General features: G+C 42.8%; 1 protein-coding gene across 2 annotated transcripts in view; it reads left to right on the top strand.

Annotated features, from left to right (window-relative positions):
- The window catches only part of NCOA2 (nuclear receptor coactivator 2), a 271096-nt gene that overhangs the window by 174344 nt on the left and 79050 nt on the right, over positions 1-17702 (top strand). For both annotated transcript variants that reach the window (XM_065895247.1, XM_065895246.1), the window contains exons 3-4: positions 994-1098; positions 4783-4955. In XM_065895247.1, the coding sequence (XP_065751319.1) occupies positions 1013-1098; positions 4783-4955 (259 nt within the window). In that variant the 5' untranslated portion in view covers positions 994-1012. The remainder of the gene's footprint in view (positions 1-993; positions 1099-4782; positions 4956-17702) is intronic.

Below are 17702 nucleotides of genomic sequence, written 5' to 3'. Positions count from 1 at the left end.
CAGCCGCTCCGTGGCATGTGGGATCCTCCCAGACCGGGGCACGAACCCATGTCCCCTGCATCGGCAGGCGGACTCTCAGCCACTGCGCCACCAGGGAAGCCCTTCAATGTTATTTTGATGGCGCTCATCATGACCAGTGTGAACACACTGATTCTCTTATTATATGTCCTTTTATTTTCTTAGGGTAAGGAACTCAGAGAGCAGGGGCCAGTAATTGGCCTCTTGCATTAGGGTCAGTAATGTTTCTGATCTTTTGAGTACATCTTAAGACCTTGGGAGATTGCAGCTAGAATCAGCTGAGGGAGGGAGGGAGGGTCAGGGGTGGCAGGATGTGAGAGAAAGCCACTGCTCGGGGAGGGAGCTGCCAGGAGAGAGGGCCCTGAGGAGGGAGCAGTGAGCAGCTGATGCAGGAGGAGACGCCAGGGAGATGCCAGGGAGGCAGGAAGATCCTCTGTTTGAGGGACATTGCTCGCCAGGGCAGGGGTGTCAGAGTGCCCTGGTCGGATTTGGAAACATTCAGCTTTGTGGCGAGGCACTGCCTCTTCCCGGGGCTGTTCTTCATGGGTGAGTGATTGCAGCACAGACTTGACATTGGCCAACCCCAAACAGAGTCTGGGAGGAGCCCCTTATGGCACCTGTAGTTCCCACACAGTGCAAGAGCGCTCCTGAAACTGGAGGCTGGCAGCAGAGACGCAAGACTAGCAGGTTGCGTATAGTTCAGGGTGCTGCTGGAATACAACTCCTGTTCAGAGTGGGCCCATTGAGGTAGGCTTGTTTGTTTTTTAATTGTTTACCTTTACATTTGCTTAACTTAAGCACAGTTACAAAAAAAGATTGTACATGCCTTTTCATTGGGAATTATACATGCACATAAGTCAAAACAATGTGTTAATTACTGCTGTCAAATTTCTGATTAAAGCCATAGCTTTTTTTATTGTTGGTAAATTGATCATCAGCTCTCTTCACTTGTTTTCTCCTTGCTTTCTGTTTCAGTTGCTGATATGTGTTCAAGATGAGTGGGATGGGAGAAAATACCTCTGACCCATCCAGGGCAGAGACAAGAAAGCGTAAGGAATGTCCTGACCAACTTGGACCCAGGTTAGATTCTCACTGAGAACACAACCAGTATTGCCCATGAAAGCCACATGCATGAGCCTTTGATATTTTATCACACTGATTTCACACCTGATTCAGATGCTCTTTGGTTTTTCTCCCTAACTGTCAAGCCTTTGGACAGTTATGTATTATTTAGTTATGTACTATTTACATTTTAGATATGCTGATCGGTTACAGATTTTATTATTCTTTACAAGAAGAGGAAAGCTACATACTTCTGGGTCCCCTGTGTACTTTGACTCTTAAAACCAGTTTATTCTATATAATCGTGAACTTTTCACATTTTTACTCCTGTTTACTTTTAGAATGTCATCATGACAAGACAACCCATAGTAAAAAAGTTTGCTGTTATATTTATACTGGCTCTTATTCTTTCTTTCTTTCTTTTTCTTTTTTTTGCGATACACGGGCCTCTCACTGTTGTGGCCTCTCCCGTTGCGGAGCACAGGCTCTAGACGCGCAGGCTCAGCGGCCATGGCTCACAGGCCCAGCCGCTCCGCGGCATGTGGGATCCTCCCGGACTGGGGCACGAACCCGTGTCCCCTGCATCGGCAGGCGGACTCCCAACCACTGCGCCACCAGGGAAGCCCTTTCTTTCTTTTTTTTTTATATTTAAGAGCAAGAAATGAAATGTTGAATCCCCTTGCTTTTGAATTGGTGATAAAGACTGTGGGTCTTCAGTGAATAAAACAAATAATTTTAAAACAAGTTGCATATCATATATTATGGGTGGAAGTATGAGTTGTTATAACCTCCATGCAGGGTAATTTAGCAGTATCTGTTAAAATTATAAATGCGTATCTTCTTTTGAACTATCAGTTCCATTCCTAGGAATTTTCCGACAATATACTTTGACACCGGCTGGGCCGGTGAGCCATGGCTGCTGGGCCTGCGCGTCCGGAGCCTGTGCTCCGCAACGTGAGAGGCCGTGGCAGTGAGAGGCCTGCGTACCGCAAAAAAAAAAAAAATTAAAAGATCAAAATATGAACTAAGTTTTAGGGGAGCTTGGAATGAGGATAACTCCTAGGATCTAGAGAGCAGAGTTAATGGACTGTGTCACCAAGGCACTGCTGCCAAAGGGAATCAGCTCCACCTCTTGTCCATTTGGGGTCATTCTGCCCAGTGGAATTCTGGGAAGAGCTTCTGATTGGCCTGGCGTAGCTCAGGAGCCCACCCCTTGGGAAGGGAGGGCAGAGCACCTGGATTGACAGGCTTTCCGATGGAGCCCAAGTAGCTCCCAAAGTTCTGCTACCAAAAGAAGAGAACAGACTCTGCACAGGCAGAAAGAGTAGATGCCTGCTGCAGAGGGGGCCCCGTGAAAGCCATTTCTCATCCAGTGGAAGGCCATATTATTAGAGGTATGGACAGGGTGCTGGGGGAGTGCAGAGGGGGAGAGCTTTGAGAGAAGGAGGAAATTCACATATTAGAAAGCAGAAAAAGATGAGGTTGGGCAGGTTGGGAGGAGCTGGCTCATAAAGGGCTTTCTTTGGTGTATTTGTGAGTTTGTACTTTATCCTGTGAATAATGGCTAGCGATTGAAGGATATTAACATAAAAAAGTTATTTTAGAGATATTCCTTGGCTGGGGAGGCCGTGGACAGATTGGGTGAGAGAAGAGTGAGGTCATCAATTAAGAGAAATGCAGGGCTTCACTGGTGGCTCAGTGGTTGAGAGTCCACCTGCCGATGCAGGGGACACGGGTTCGTACCCCGGTCCAGGAAGATCCCACATGCCGCGGAGCGGCTGGGCCCGTGAGCCATGGCCGTTGAGCCTGCGCGTCTGGAGCCTGTGCTCCGCAACGGGAGAGGCCACAGCAGTGAGAGGCCCGCGTACCGCAAAAAAAAAAAAAAAAAAAAGTTAGACAGCCACTTCTGTCCCGTGGCCAGTAGAAAGATCCCATGAGGAGCGGTAGGGGAGAGAACTAGGAAAAGAAGGAGGAAGAGCAGAAAGCCATTCCGTTTTCCCCATCTGGTCGCCAAGCAAAACAAGCAGCTTAAATGGCCACCGTCCATGGGGCTTCCCTGGTGGCGCAGTGGTTGAGAGTTCGCCTGCTGATGCAGGGGACACGGGTTCGTGCCCCGGTCCGGGAAGATCCCACATGCCGCGGAGCGGCTGGACCTGTGAGCCATGGCTGCTGAGCCTGCGCGTCCGGAGCCTGTGCTCCGCAACGGGAGAGGCCACAACAGTGAGAGGCCCACGTACTGCAAAAAAAATGGCCACCGTCCACACCGCAGCCCCCATCTCCTGTGTGTGGCCTGTAGGTTCCCTGGGCCTTCCTGGCCAGCCTCAGCCTTCTGTCTGTCAAACCGCCTTCAGGGCCCGGCAGTCCTGGCTGAGGAGGCCAGCTGGTACATGGAGGCTGTTCTCTCACCAGTGCTCTGCTGGTTCTTGGGATGAGCACAGCGCCTGCCTCCCCCGGGCCTTGGAGCACAGCCCCTCCTTCCCACCCATGTGTCATTTCGTTGGCATCTTTGGGGGGCAGGGGTGATGGAGGGAGGTGAAGGGGGTAGAGAGGTTCAGACTGGGAACTTAGCTCTTCTGCGCATGGCAGTCAGTGTCTCCCTTTTCCTGGAATTAATGGGGGTGGAAGCCAGGAGTGAAGATGAGACTTAGCAAAACCAATTCTGGTCGCTGCTCTACCAGTCACTCACTAGGTGATCTTGGACAACTCGTGCAACCACTATAAAGTGGAGAGATTGTGTTCTATCTTAGGTTTATTAGTACATGAGAATAAAGCTAATATTTAGAGGCAAACATATGAATGTCTGCTACACATTACAAGATTTTATAAATTGGCGTTACATACAAATAATTATATATTAAGAATACAGAGAGCTGCTGCATTAAACAACTTGCTTTTCTTATTTATTGTATTGTTTGAATGTCATCCAGTGGACTCTACCGTGGTTGAGAAAAAAATTGTATGCTGTAATTACCAAAGGGAACTTTTGAGTTTGCTCTTTCCTCAAATTCAGATGAGGAGATCTTGCCAATTTTTATTTTTTCCCTCCCTTCCATTAACGTTCTCAAACTCAAGTGGAACTTGGACCATTTGTTTACGTTTTGCATGTCATTCAGCTTGGACAGTTAACAAAGACCCTGGGCCAGTTTCGCTTTTGTTTCTAGCTGTACTGTGGTTTTTAACGTTATCTTAAAAGGCCGTTGGGTTTGATTATGAACATCCTAAAGAAGTCTATGAAATCATAAAAATTTATTTTCATCATTTTGCTGTGCTTTATCAAAAATCATTGAAGTTTATTTATTCCTATTTTAACTAGATTAACTTCCCTTCTTTTATTAATCTTAAATAAATTTTTATAAGCGTGAGCTCCCTTATGTTTCTAAAACTCTACTTATTGAACAATGAATTTGATACCTCTTTGTTACCAAGCGTTGCATTAAGCACAGTGGTGAGCAAATCATCCTGTCCTTGTCCTTGTGAGGCTTACAGGTCCAGTGGGAGACGTGAAACACATTGAACAAATGATCACACAGGTGAATATGTAATTACCAACTGGGGTAAGTTTGATTTCAAAAAAAAACATGCAACCTTTAGGGCAGATTCGAGGGTTTTTTTCCACCAAAGTATTCCATGTTTCTATAAGTAACTTTTGTTTGCTCTCTTTATTTTAGAACTCAGTTAACATGCTTATCTTTTTCGTAATAGCCCCAAGAGGAGCACTGAGAAACGTAATCGTGAACAGGAAAATAAATATATTGAAGAACTTGCAGAGCTGATTTTTGCTAATTTTAACGATATAGACAACTTTAACTTCAAACCTGACAAATGTGCAATCTTAAAAGAAACTGTGAAGCAAATTCGTCAGATCAAAGAACAAGGTAAGAGGAGTGAATGAATATTTTGGAGAGTTTAGTTGGTTTCTCTTTTTCCATGTGTGAGAAGTCCCTTCAGAGTCCCTTTAATCCATTTCTTAGGTTTAAATTATTGATGAGAAGGTGATGTCACAGGGCAAGATGAATGCAGGTATCACTTGCAGTGGTTTATAAATAGGCTTTATATAAAATTCAACAATTCCCTAAAGACGGAGGGGGCCGAGGTGAGGCAGGGTGATGTAACTTTTCATCTAGTGAAACTCAGGTGCCCACTGATTCTCCTCCCCTGCCTTAGAATTGTTACAGCTTACACAGCAAGTGACTGTCATAGTTTGCAGGTAAGGAGCCAACCGAGGATGGAAACCAGAAGTAAGGGAGTGAAGCCCCTCCTGCTTCAGCTCGTCAGCATATTGAAGTGTGAGCCTCAGCTGGCCACGCCACTAAATTAGAGTTTCATATCCTGAGTGACAAGAGATAGATTGGAAAGGCTCAACCTCTAGATAGAATTCTTTTGTGAAGTTGAAACACAGAACATGACAGCTTTCTTCCTGGGGTTTTCTTTTCTTTCTTTTTTTTTTTTTTTCCTGAGATCATTTTCTGCCTCTCTTCTTTGATATTTTTGCCTACAGAAAAAAATTTTTTTTAAATAATGTTTTAAAAATCACATTGGACTTTGTAGTGCCAAAAAAAATCTGTATTAGGCAGGTACGAACAGCGTCTTGGTGCCCAGGGCCAGTATATGCTCCTGAAGTCTTTATACACTGCTTTCCTTCAGGAGATAATAATCTCCTGTAATCTGTTTTTGAATGCATCCTCTTAGAGTTCATATCGTTTTTTTTCTCTGTCTTTTATATAACATTTAAAAGAGGCAGACTTTAGAAAAATAATGTCTTTGTCTCTATAGCTGTGTGAGCCCAAAACTTTGCAAGTATAGTTCTGTCTTCTAAGAACTGAAACGTATACACATAGCATCTACCACGCAGTTTCTAACACCAGCCCGCTCTGAAAGTTAGTATTTCCTGGTTTCTCCATCAAAATTATATCATCGTAACATTCAGCTTTCATGGACTTTCTACTCAGTTGCATGCCTCAGTCGCCTTCATCTCTTTCCTATTCCTTTTGTTCCTTTTGAGATTCACTAGTTATCAACAATTCAGTTTAATCTCAATTTGGTATCAGCAAATGGATAAAATCATATTCCTAAAATTTTTAGGAGAAATAACTGATTCAAGGTTACAGTGCTTTGAAGTTGCTGCATTTCTAGGTGCTGGTATCGTTGCAGTGGAGAAATCATTAAGCTTCTTGCTGCTCCTTTCTACAGATTTTGAATGATTCGATTTTGTGAACATCCCACGTTAGGTAGAACTTTCACACTTGAAAACAGTTATATGTGTATGTATTTTACTATCAAGATCTTGCACAGGGTTTTACAGTTTTGCAAAACCTTGGTTATTCCCCCCTTCAAACCATAAAACACGTTAAGATGTGTCACGCTGGGACTCTGCCGTACTTTCTCTGTGGGTGTAATCAAGGCCGCCATACCACGACCACCCAAGAAGCAGCGACAATAAAAACCCTGTCACGTCTCCCTCTTACAATATTGTTTCCATTAAGTTGAAAAGTAACGTGTTTTGAAAAGGGAAGCAGAAGTTAAAACCCAAATGAAAGTACAAGTATACTTTTAACTTCTCGACCAATCTAATATTTTAAGAATATTGCTTGTTTAATAAATTGTTTTTTAGAGAGAACAGGGACCTTAGAATCAAATCAGGTGGAGGCTAGGTATGAATCCTGGTTCTGTCTCTTACAGACTTTTTGAACCTGGACAAATTATTTTCTCTCTCTGCGACTCAGTTTCCTCACATAGAATTTAGCAATCACAACGCCTAGGTTGCACGGTTGTTGAAGAAATTAGGAGCTGCGTAAATGCTCCCAGCAAGTACTCATCACAGTAAGCGTTTAGTACGTATTCAGTAAATATCTTTCCCACATTCAGTAGGAAGGCACCTTTTTTCTTCACCTATGCTCAGATCTTCATACAGTGAGCTCTTCCTTCAGATGGAAAGCAGGGGGGAAAAAGGTGGGGAAATGGTTATGAATAATATGCTCCCCTACAGGGTCATTTGAAGAAAGTCACATTTTTTTCTGGGGCCAGAGGACTCCACATCCACCAACAGCTCTGTGCGGCCACCTTGATTTCTCTCAGCAGCTGGCAGCCAGCTAAGGTTCAAGAGCAACACATAGGTCGGATCGGAAGGAACCCTTCCTTCTCCCTCTGTGTGTGTCCACCCACCCAGCTGTCAGTCGGTGTAAATAGAATCCAACCATCATCTTAACAGCGTCATCCAAACTTAATTTGTATTGCAGTCGCAGGTATCAGGCTGAATAAAATCCTAACCGTCCTGAAGAGTTAAGCTGGATTGCGTGAGGTGCAACTAAAGGCTACACAGTCAGGAAAGCAGGCTCCTGTGAAAGGAACCCGCCAGCGTCCAAAGCTCAGGCAGCTCAGCCAGGCAGGATGGGCTCTTTCACTTGAGTCTGCTCGGTCATCAGCTGCTCCTCACGTTTCCGTAGGCTTGGGAACTAAGGCAGAGGATGATGGATATTTTTAAATGGCCTAAAGGATGGGGTTTTGGAGGGGGGGTACCAGCTATCTAAATGATTAAACCTCCCTTGTCTGTAGCACTTTCTGAGACCTGTGTTTGGTTGTCGCTGGCTCTCCAAGAGCATCACATGGCCGTGCACCTTGTAGTAGCAGACCAAGTGCACACAGAGTCTGCAATTCAACCATAACACCAGCTTTTTGATATTGAAGTGGGGTGTTTCTTCCTATCTGGTATGCTGGTAAATGTGGAAAACATCTGGTGTCTGTAACTTACAAAGAATAGTCATAAGTAGTGAATAAACTTTTTTCCTAACTGGGAAGACTAATATTGCTTCTATTTCACAGAAGAATAATAAGTAATATGAAAACTACAAATGATTTAATTATGGATTAGTGAGTCCAGTTTCACACTCCTTAGCTAGAAACTTAAATTTAAAAATTCCTATGGAAAATACATAGCGATTCCTGTGCTCTTAAAAAATGAAGTTGAAGCATAAAGTGACTGAAACGTGAGGGGAGTTCTAATGATTAATGCATTTCTACTGCCCTCTTTAAGGTAGTATCTCTCCTCTATTACCCCAACACTTTGTGTTCTTTTTTCTAAAATGAATTGTATTGTTTGGAAAACATTTGTCACTTCATTTAAAGCCTCTTTAGTGAAGCATATTTTTTCCATAAGATTTTTTTTCTTTATATTATTTTATTATCATTTGTTTTCGGCTGCCCTGGATCTTTGTTGCTGCGCGTGGGCTTTCTCTAGTTGGAGCAAACGGGGGCTACTCTTCGTTTTGGTGCGCGGGCTTCTCGCTGTGGTGGCTTGCGGGCTCCAGAGCGCAGGCTCAGCAGCTGTGACGCACGGGCTTAGTTGTTCCGCGGCATGTGGAATCCTCCCGGACCAGGGCCCGAACCCGTGTCCCCTGCAATGGCAGGGGGGGTTCCCAACCGCGGCACCACCAGGGAAGCACAGTGCAGCATGTTTGAGTATAGGATGTACTTATCAGTCAGTGGAGAACTGGTTTCACCCTTCCGTTATTATTTTTCTGAACGTGAATAGCAATAAGAATGAAAAGGTATATTTCAAAAATTCACATTGGTGCAGGCTAGATTTGCGGGGGGGGATTTCTTGTTGAATCAGGCAACCTAAAAGATTGTTCTGGGGCTTCCCTGGTGGCGCAGTGGTTGAGAGTCCGCCTGCCAATGCAGGGGACGCGGGTTCGTGCCCTGGTCCGGGAAGATCCCACATGCCGCGGAGCGGCTGGGCCCGTGAGCCATGGCCGCCGAGCCTACGCGTCCGGAGCCTGTGCTCCGCAACGGGAGAGGCCACGGCAGTGAGAGGCCCGCATACCACAAAAAAAAAAAAAAAAAAAAAAAAAAGATTGTTCTGGTTTCTCATTATGATTATTCTAATGATTTAATTTTGATTGTAGTGCCAGTATGAGAACATTGGGATTACAGATTGGTTCATACATGTAAATTTCCCCTACAATTGCGCATAGCATCAAAAAATAAGTATTTTAAGAGAGGGTGTGGGGCAGTGGTGTGCTGGAGTCAACTGGTTATCAAGCAACGAGAGCCAATTGTTAAATTTCAAGAATTTTATAAGCCACTTGATAAGCACAGCCGTTATTAAAAATTGTTTAGAGGTACAATTAAATTATATTTAAAAACACAAAGGTAAGGAAGGCTAAAACTCATCATTTCCTAATTATTGTACTGCATTTTACTATTATCTTTGCTCTAGCGGCCTTTTGTGTCTTGTGTCTACATGATAGAAATACTAGGTAGTGGTGGTTACTGCAAATCTCTAATTAACATCTAATATTTTAACATTAGATAGACATTACATGCACACCTAAAAAATATTGTCCACTTCAGAAAAAAAGTCACTTACAAACTGACAATTGAATTTCTATGTTCCATATCTTCATCATGTATTTTCATTATTTCACTTTTGTCTTATTAACTTAAATGAAAATTTCAAACAACATTCATGTCAGAACTATATTCTTTCATCAGCTATAATTATAAGTTAGCTACAAGGCAAGAGTTTGGCAAAAATCAACAAACATTCTATTAGAATCAGTTGGCTGTCTGGAATTTACAGTAAAGGGTGTTGTATGTTTTATTATCATTTGTAAATTATATACTCCACATACTTCGTACTAGTAAAATTTGTAATCAGCATTATGGTGCTTACTATTTTTTCCCCCAAGGAGCTGGTTTTTAAGCATTTCCCAGTATACCACTGGTGGGCATAGGAGGTTGTCTTGTAAATGTAGGTGCGTCAAATTCATGAACATATTATTTTAAAATTCAAGGGAATAGCAATGGAAACAACCTAATTCTAACACATAAGAGTAAAATGTAGAGCCCATTAAGATTATATTTTTCCTTCCAGTTTCTTTTCCCCCCATGTTAAATACATGAAGTTCTTGGGATGGAAATACAATTATTCAAAGCTGACGCCTAGGTGTGAACTAATAGCTGTCACCAAGCAGAGTAAGCAGAAGGGCTGCGATATCAGATCCCTTCCAGGGGTAGGATATCTGTAAATCAGGCTTTGGGGTGATGCTTCCAGGCATTGTTTATGTTCCATGTGATGAAATCTTAGGGTGATGGCAGAGTCATCCATTGCCCTGGAAAGGGTAGGCGTGCCCTTGTAGATACAGCCATACTGAAGTCAGTGTCATGGATTGCTAGTCAAGTATTTATGACAGTACTAACTCTTGATGGGTTGGAGAATGAATAGGAGGAGACGGATGACATATGTATTCTAAGTTTGTTTAAAAAAAAAAACCGAAACAAAAATCGGTGGCCCTTTATACACTCCATATAGTTTAAATTTCAACTGTCAACTTCTTTTTTATCCTATTCTTCTAAAGGTGCTGACGATAATTAAATGGACAGAGTCAGGCAGCCGGATGTAAAAGTGGGCCGGCAGCGTAGACCGTGTAATAGACCAGTGCGAGCACCAAACTCAATTGGCAGAATATGTTGATCAATCTAATGAGCTTATTAAGAGCATGAGGTTTATTTAAAATCAGATGAACCCAGTCTCTCTCTTCACCACCGCAGGACAGTGTCTAAATTGCCCAACATCTCTGGGCCTTTACTTCCTAATCTGTAAAAAGGGGATGATAATGTCCACTACACATTGCTCGTATGAAGACTATGTTCAACGTGTTTATAAAGGGTTTAGTCTAGTGCTTGGCAGGTAAGAAGACTTACTCAACAGTAGTTATTACTCTTCTCGCCATGGTTTCTGACATCTGGACTTGGAGTCCTCATCCAAATGAATCTAGGTTTTCTTGCTAAGGATTCAATATTCATAAGGAAACAAGTCGTTTTCGGATGTTTTCTCTGTTACGGTTGTAAACCTTAATATTCTGACAATGTTGATTCTTTTTATTGTAATGCAGAAATAAGTAAACAGAGCTATCAAAACTATCCATTCAGGGCTTCCCTGGTGGCGCAGTGGTTCAGAGTCCGCCTGCCGATGCAGGGGACATGGGTTCGTGCCCCAGTCCGGGAAGATCCCACATGCCGCGGAGCGGCTGGGCCCGTGAGCCATGGCTGCTGAGCCTGCAGCGTCCGGAGCCTGTGCTCCGCAGTGGGAGAGGCCGCAGCAGTGAGAGGCCTGCGTACCGCAAAAACAAAACAAAAAACTATCCATTCAGAGACAGAACTCAGAAATGTAGTGCTTGGGGAGTTCCCTTGTGGTCCAGTGGTTAGAACTTGGTGCTTTCACTGCCAGGGCCCAGGTTCAGTCCCCAGTCGGGTAACTAAGATCATCCCGCAAGCTGTGTGGCATGGCCAAAAAAAATGTGCTTGGTGTGACCCTGTCTGCACCCTTCCCCCGGCTCTGTTGCCCCTGCTGCACCCTGTAGGCTCCTTCTCGTCCCTGTTACCTGAGTGACATTTTTCAAGAACCTTGCTTTAAGGAGAACTAAAGAGGGCTAGAGTCACGGCAGTTTTCATTTCATCCTTACTTACATCAACACAGGAACGAATCCGGCCCTAGCTTATTCTTGAAGATTTGAAACTGTTACGGGGTTCCATGCATCTAGAGATAAAGCAAATTTTATTTCCTTGTTTGAGAATATCACCTGTGATCAGCAATATGTCCTTGACATTGCCGTTTTTAATGAAAATAAAATACTTTCCCACTGGTATGCACATAGTTCACTTTCATATTTTCATGTGGATGAATGGCTCAAACTATTAATGAAATCCTTAAAATGAGTGAGCAGGGTGGGATTCTTGCTTTCGTTCCTCCTAGGAGCCCCTTGGGGTGGGGTTTTTTGTTTTTTGGTTTTTTTCCCTAAGCATATGGAAGTTTTTTTGTATTTAACAGCTTTCAGATGAAGAGGATTTAAATAATTTAATGTGCTCTAATGCTTTAGGATTTTAACAATTTATGACATGAGCTCTCATTTCAAGACTTAAACTGGCTTCCACACTCTAATAGAAGTTAGGCATCGCTTGCTTTCTTGCTCACCTTGTACTGTTAGGAAAAGAAATTCTGACACCCTGCTGTGTGTATTGATTTCATTCAAGAGCAAACATTCATTCCATAAAATTTTTACTGAGTAAATACTATATGCAGGGCATACTGTGCATTCACTAAGGGGGAAGGAATCCAGCAGTCAGTAAGTACTTGGTTCTTTTCCTTGAAGCGTTCACTCATTTGGAGGGAAGTCCGCTGGTACACAGGCAGCTGTGGAACACAGGGACAGTGGGAATAAGTGTAATTACCGATGTTAGTACAGGCTTCAAGGAGGACAGTAAAGTTGACGTGGGCCTTGCTATAAGTGTAAGATTTAATAGGTGAGAGAGTAGGGGCCGGGGGAAGGAGAGAGACATTCCAACAGGGAGCAGAGGAACCCGAGCAAAGGCACAGGAGCCCTCCGTGGCACCGGTGTGTGCAAAGTCGGACTGTTCAGCTACAATAAGATGTGGTAAGATGGATTGAAGCATTTGGTTGGATTTGAGGCTGAAAAGGACTGGTCAGAACCAAATGGGACAGTCAGCACAGGACCATAAGCAATTTTGAAATTTGGAGAAGGTGATATAAAATGAGAAACTCTTAACTATCTCCAGCAGAGTTCACTTGACGTCGCCTACTATGGTCTCCAGACTCTAGAGATACCCTGTACTAGGAAGGGGAGACTTTTTAATTTTTTTTTAAATGCGGCTGATTCCTGGGGGCGGGGAGTGGAAGGCACATAACTAAAGAAACAAGAAGAAGAAGGAAAAAAAAAACTAAGTGAAAACATGAGAACAATAAAATGTCTCATTCATCTGTAACAAGAAACAATACTTTATTTCAAAAGACTTTCATAGGACTTCCCTGGCGGTCCAGTGGTTAAGACTTCGCCTTCCAATGCAGGGGCTGCAGGTTCCATCCGCGGTCGGGGAGCTGAGATCCCACGTGCCTTGGAGCCAAAAAACCAAAACATAAAACAGAAGCAATGTTGTGACAAATTCAGTAAAGACTTTAAAATTGGTCCACATCAAAAAATGTTTAAAAAAAATAAAAAGCCTTTCATTTATTTTTATAACTTGTTGAGGGGACTTAAAAGGAGCAGGAGGAAGTGAAGGGGGGAAACGACAGATAAAAAGGCAGTAAGGGGGCTTCCCTGGTGGCGCAGTGGTTGAGAGTCCGCCTGCTGATGCAGGGGACACGGGTTCGTGCCCCGGTCTGGGAGGGTCCCACGTGCCGCGTAGCGGCTGGGCCCGTGAGCCGTGGCTGCTGAGCCTGCGCGTCCGGAGCCTGTGCTCCACAACGGGAGAGGCCACAACAGTGAGAGGCCTGCGTACAGGAAAAAAAAAAAAAAAAAAAAAAGGCAGTAACACCCGCAAAGACCAATAGAGAGCCTGGCAGATAGAGAAGGCTGGTAAACATACTCAGAAGCATGCGTGTGCAAGTTCAAACACAAAGGTACAGACATTTTTAAATATAAAATTTTATAGTTTCTTATGGCGTTTTCACTGATGACTTAAAAGCACAGTCATTTGGCAGCTGTGGGCACGTAGATAAGGGCCCTTGGGCTGAGCGCGCCCCGCCCGCCCCCCATGTCGGCCCTCCCCTGAGTGGTCCATGGGAGGTGCGTCAGTACGCTGCCACTGCCCCCGCTGCCTCTGCTACCGCTCGGGGCTTGGGAGTGTCTGCATCTTCCACTGTGCACAAGGGAGCAATACCAGGCCTTTCCTCCGCGAGAATCGGCTGAAGATACTGGAGGAACCCCCCCTGAAAGGACGCCAGGTTGATCCTTCTGCCCCAGCTTCACTGACTGCCAGGAGACTGTGATAAAGTCCAAAAGAAGAACCTCACCGCAGCATCCAAGTCCCTCTGTGGTCTGTCCCCGTTCGTGCCATACTCCCCCTTGCTGTACCCCACAAACCCCCTGAACTTACATCCCCTCGCCTACAGGGTATGCTGGGAAGTCCACTGCACCCATTTCCTGGCCTCCGTGCCTGCTGCCTGGAATGCTTCTCTCTCCTTCCCCCTCAGCTGATTGACTACTACCCACTTTTAATAGGCCCCTGGGGTGGGGTAGGTTTATAGAGTACTGTGAGAAGGCATCCAGGCTGGATGAGGATGGAACATCCAGTGGCCAGGGCCCTTCACCAACACCCCACGTCTGACCCATCTGGCCCAGTGCTGTGTTCCTGTATCCCATCTCATCAGTGTGTCTACCCTAAGACTGCTACCCTGTTGGCGAACTGTTGCTAACCCAGACTTGTGTGTTTTTTCTTTTGTGTCATTGGTACTCTTTCCTCCCTTTCTGGAATGCCTCCCTTTCCCTGTTTCTGTCTATTCCCATTAGAGTCCTACTGTTCCTTCTTCAAGGCCCATCTCAAATGCTGCTTTTTTAAACAAAGAACTTCTTAATTCCCAAACAATATAGACTCATGTCCTTTGAATCTCCTATCATTTCTTGTACTATCTAATCTTATTCTGATGAGGTTTTTTGTGGACTTTTCTTTTTCTTCCCCAGTTGAATGACAAACTCCTTGATGGCAGAGATTGTATCTAACGCATCACTCACACCTGCCGCAGTTCTGAGCACAGTGTTTGTCTTATATAAAATAAATATCTCACATTTTTCTGATGCCAGCCTTCGTCTAGCCTTGTATAATGGTTTTATATTGGGGGGAAAGAGCACCCTAAATTAAAGAACTTGAAGTTTTTATTCTAACAGTTGGGTGAGTACATTCTCTTACTTATACAGGGTTGATAAATTACAACTTCTCTTGTAACAAATAGTATTTTTTATACATTTTTTTAAACAAATTTATTTTTTTATTTTTGGCTGCGTTGGGTCCTCGTTGCTGTACACGGGCTTTCTCTAGTTGCGGCGAGCGGGGGCTACTCTTCATTGTGGTGCGTGGGCTTCTTATTGCAGTGGCTTCTCTTGTTGCGGAGCACGGGCTCTAGGCATGCGGGCTTCAGTAGTTGTGGCTCGTGGGCTCAGTAGTTGTGGTGCACAGGCTTAGTTGCTCCGCGGCATGTGGAATCTTCCCAGACCAGGGCTCAAACCTGTATGCCTTGCATTAGCAGGCGGATTCTTAACCACTGTGCTACCAGGGAAGCCCACGAATAGTATTTACAGTATTTTAGTTTGTCTCCTTAAAGTGCACTTGTGTCTTAAGGAACATTTGGGTGGTGAACTTTAACTTTCATAGACTCTGGTTAGGTTTAGCTCCTTATCTTAAGAGAAGATAAGGGTGACAGATCTCCATAGCTTGTCAACTAGAGTATATTTTGAAGTCCTGAGGGAGTGCTGAGTTTTTTTATACTTTTTAATAATTATTTTTATTATGATCTTTAATTAACATGGAATATTTTCCCTAACGATTTTAAATAGACATATTGTATCCGACTAAAATACATAACAAATAGAAAGCATAGTCACACTTTATGCTAGTGCTGTGCAGATACTGGATATATTGGTTTTGAAACAACTTATATCTAAAGATTTTGTCATATGCGTTTAAATTTCCATGAGCTAAAGTTTATTCATTCTTAGTTTGAAGAATGATGTAATTTTTAAAATTGAAGTATATTACAGTGTTGTGTTAGTTTCAGGTGTAAATTACAGTGTTGTGTTAGTTTACAGTGTTGTGTTAGTTTCAGGTGTACAGCAAAGTGATTCAGTTATACAGATACATATATCCATTCTTTTTCACATTCTTTTCCATTATAGGTCATTACAAGATATTGAATTTAGTTCCCTGTGCTATACAGTAGGTCTTTGCTGTTTATCTATTTTATATATAGTAGTGTGTATTTGTTAATCCCAAACTCCTAATTTACCCACCCCTTCCCCTTTGGTAGCCATAAATTTGTTTCCTATGTCTGTGAGTCTATTTCTGTTTTGTAAATAAGTTCATTTGTATCACTTTTTTAGATTCCACATGTAAGTGATATCATATGATATTTGGCTTTCTCTTTCTGACTTACTTCACTTAGTATGATAATCTCTGGGCCCATCCATGTTGCTGCACATGGCATTATTTCATTCTTTTTTATGGCTGAGTAATATTCCATTGTATATATGTATCGTATCTTCTTTTTCCATTCATCTGTCAATGGACATTTAGGTTGCTTCCATGTCTTGGCTATTATAAATAGTGCTGCTGTGAACATCGGGGTGCAAGAATGATGTAATTTTTGAGAAGTGAATTAAATATTTGGAGTGTTGTAAGGAGAAGATAACAAGAGTTTCCGACTATAATTTACTCACACTGTGTGTGTGTGTGTGTGTCTGTGTATAATTCACTATTTAAGATTAGAAGTGGCTGAATACAATCAAGTTTGTGTGTAGTGATTTTAATATAGGAATAGATTAAAAATATAGAGCATAAATACCACTATTTGACTCTTCTTTTTATTGTCATTCTCTGGTTGATTTAGGCTTTAAAGTAGATTTTTCTTAGTTTTTTTGTTCTATGGGTTTTGTTTGTTTCTCCAACCTGTTGCACTGGTAGAACGAGGAAGAGGGAAATGTGACTGTCTTTGTGTACTTCAGGTTCAGTTAGTTTTCAGACTGAAATGGATTATACAGTAATAAATTGTTACACAGGCAACTATTTTAATAGGTCCTTCCAAGGAGACTTTTTTTTTTCTGGTTTGATGAGTTTTTAATTGTGGCAAAAAGTATATACATAATCTTACCCTCTTAACAATTTTTAAGTGTACATCGTTGCATTGTTAATTGTGTGCGCACTGTTGTACAACAGACCTAGAAATCTTTCGTCTTGTGTGATGGAAACTATTCCCATTGACCAGCTGCCATTTCCCCTCCCCACAACTGCTGGCAGCCACCTTCTGCTTTCTGTTCCTGTAACTCTGATTACTTTAGATACCTCATGAATAAGTGGAATCATGTAGTGTTTATGTCTTTGTGGTTGGCTTATTTAACTTAGCATAGTATCCTCAAGGTTCAGCCATGCTATACCATATGATAGGGTTTTCTTCTTTCCAAAGGCTGAATAATATTCCATTTTATGTATATACCACATTTTCTTTACCCATTCATCCGTCAATGGACATTAAGGTTCCTGCCACATCTTGGCCATTGTGAATAATGCTGTAGTGAATGTGGATACACAAATATCTCTTCGAGATCTTGTTTTCGATACCTTTGAATATATATACCCAGCAGGGTGGTCGCTGTGTCATATAGTGGTTCTATTTTTAATTTTTTGAGGAACCTCCATACTGTTTTCCATAGTATCTGCACCATTTTATAATCCTCCCAACAGTGCAGAAGTGTTCTAATTTCTCCACATCCTTACCAGCACTTGTTATTTTCTGGTTTTTTTGCTAGTGGCCACCCTAATGGGTGTGAGGTGATATCTCATTGTGGTTTTGATTTACATTTCCCTGATGATTAACGACGTTGAGTATCTTTTGCAAGGAGACACTTTGAAAAGAATAAGTATCTAATTCCATATGACATCGCTGAATGCCTTTATAGTCAAGTATCTTAGTATCATATATTGCTGAATAGTTTAGGGCACCAAACATGACCATAAAAGCTGAGCATATGGGGAGGAGCTTCTGAGGTACAAGAAGGAAGATCTCTTGAGGCAAATCTGAAATCAGTAAGAAAATGAGAAAAAACACAATGGCATTGAGA

The sequence above is a fragment of the Phocoena phocoena genome, chromosome 17 (genome assembly GCF_963924675.1).
Source record: "Phocoena phocoena chromosome 17, mPhoPho1.1, whole genome shotgun sequence".
Taxonomy (NCBI): domain Eukaryota; kingdom Metazoa; phylum Chordata; class Mammalia; order Artiodactyla; family Phocoenidae; genus Phocoena; species Phocoena phocoena.
This window is presented reverse-complemented; position numbering and strand designations above follow the sequence as displayed.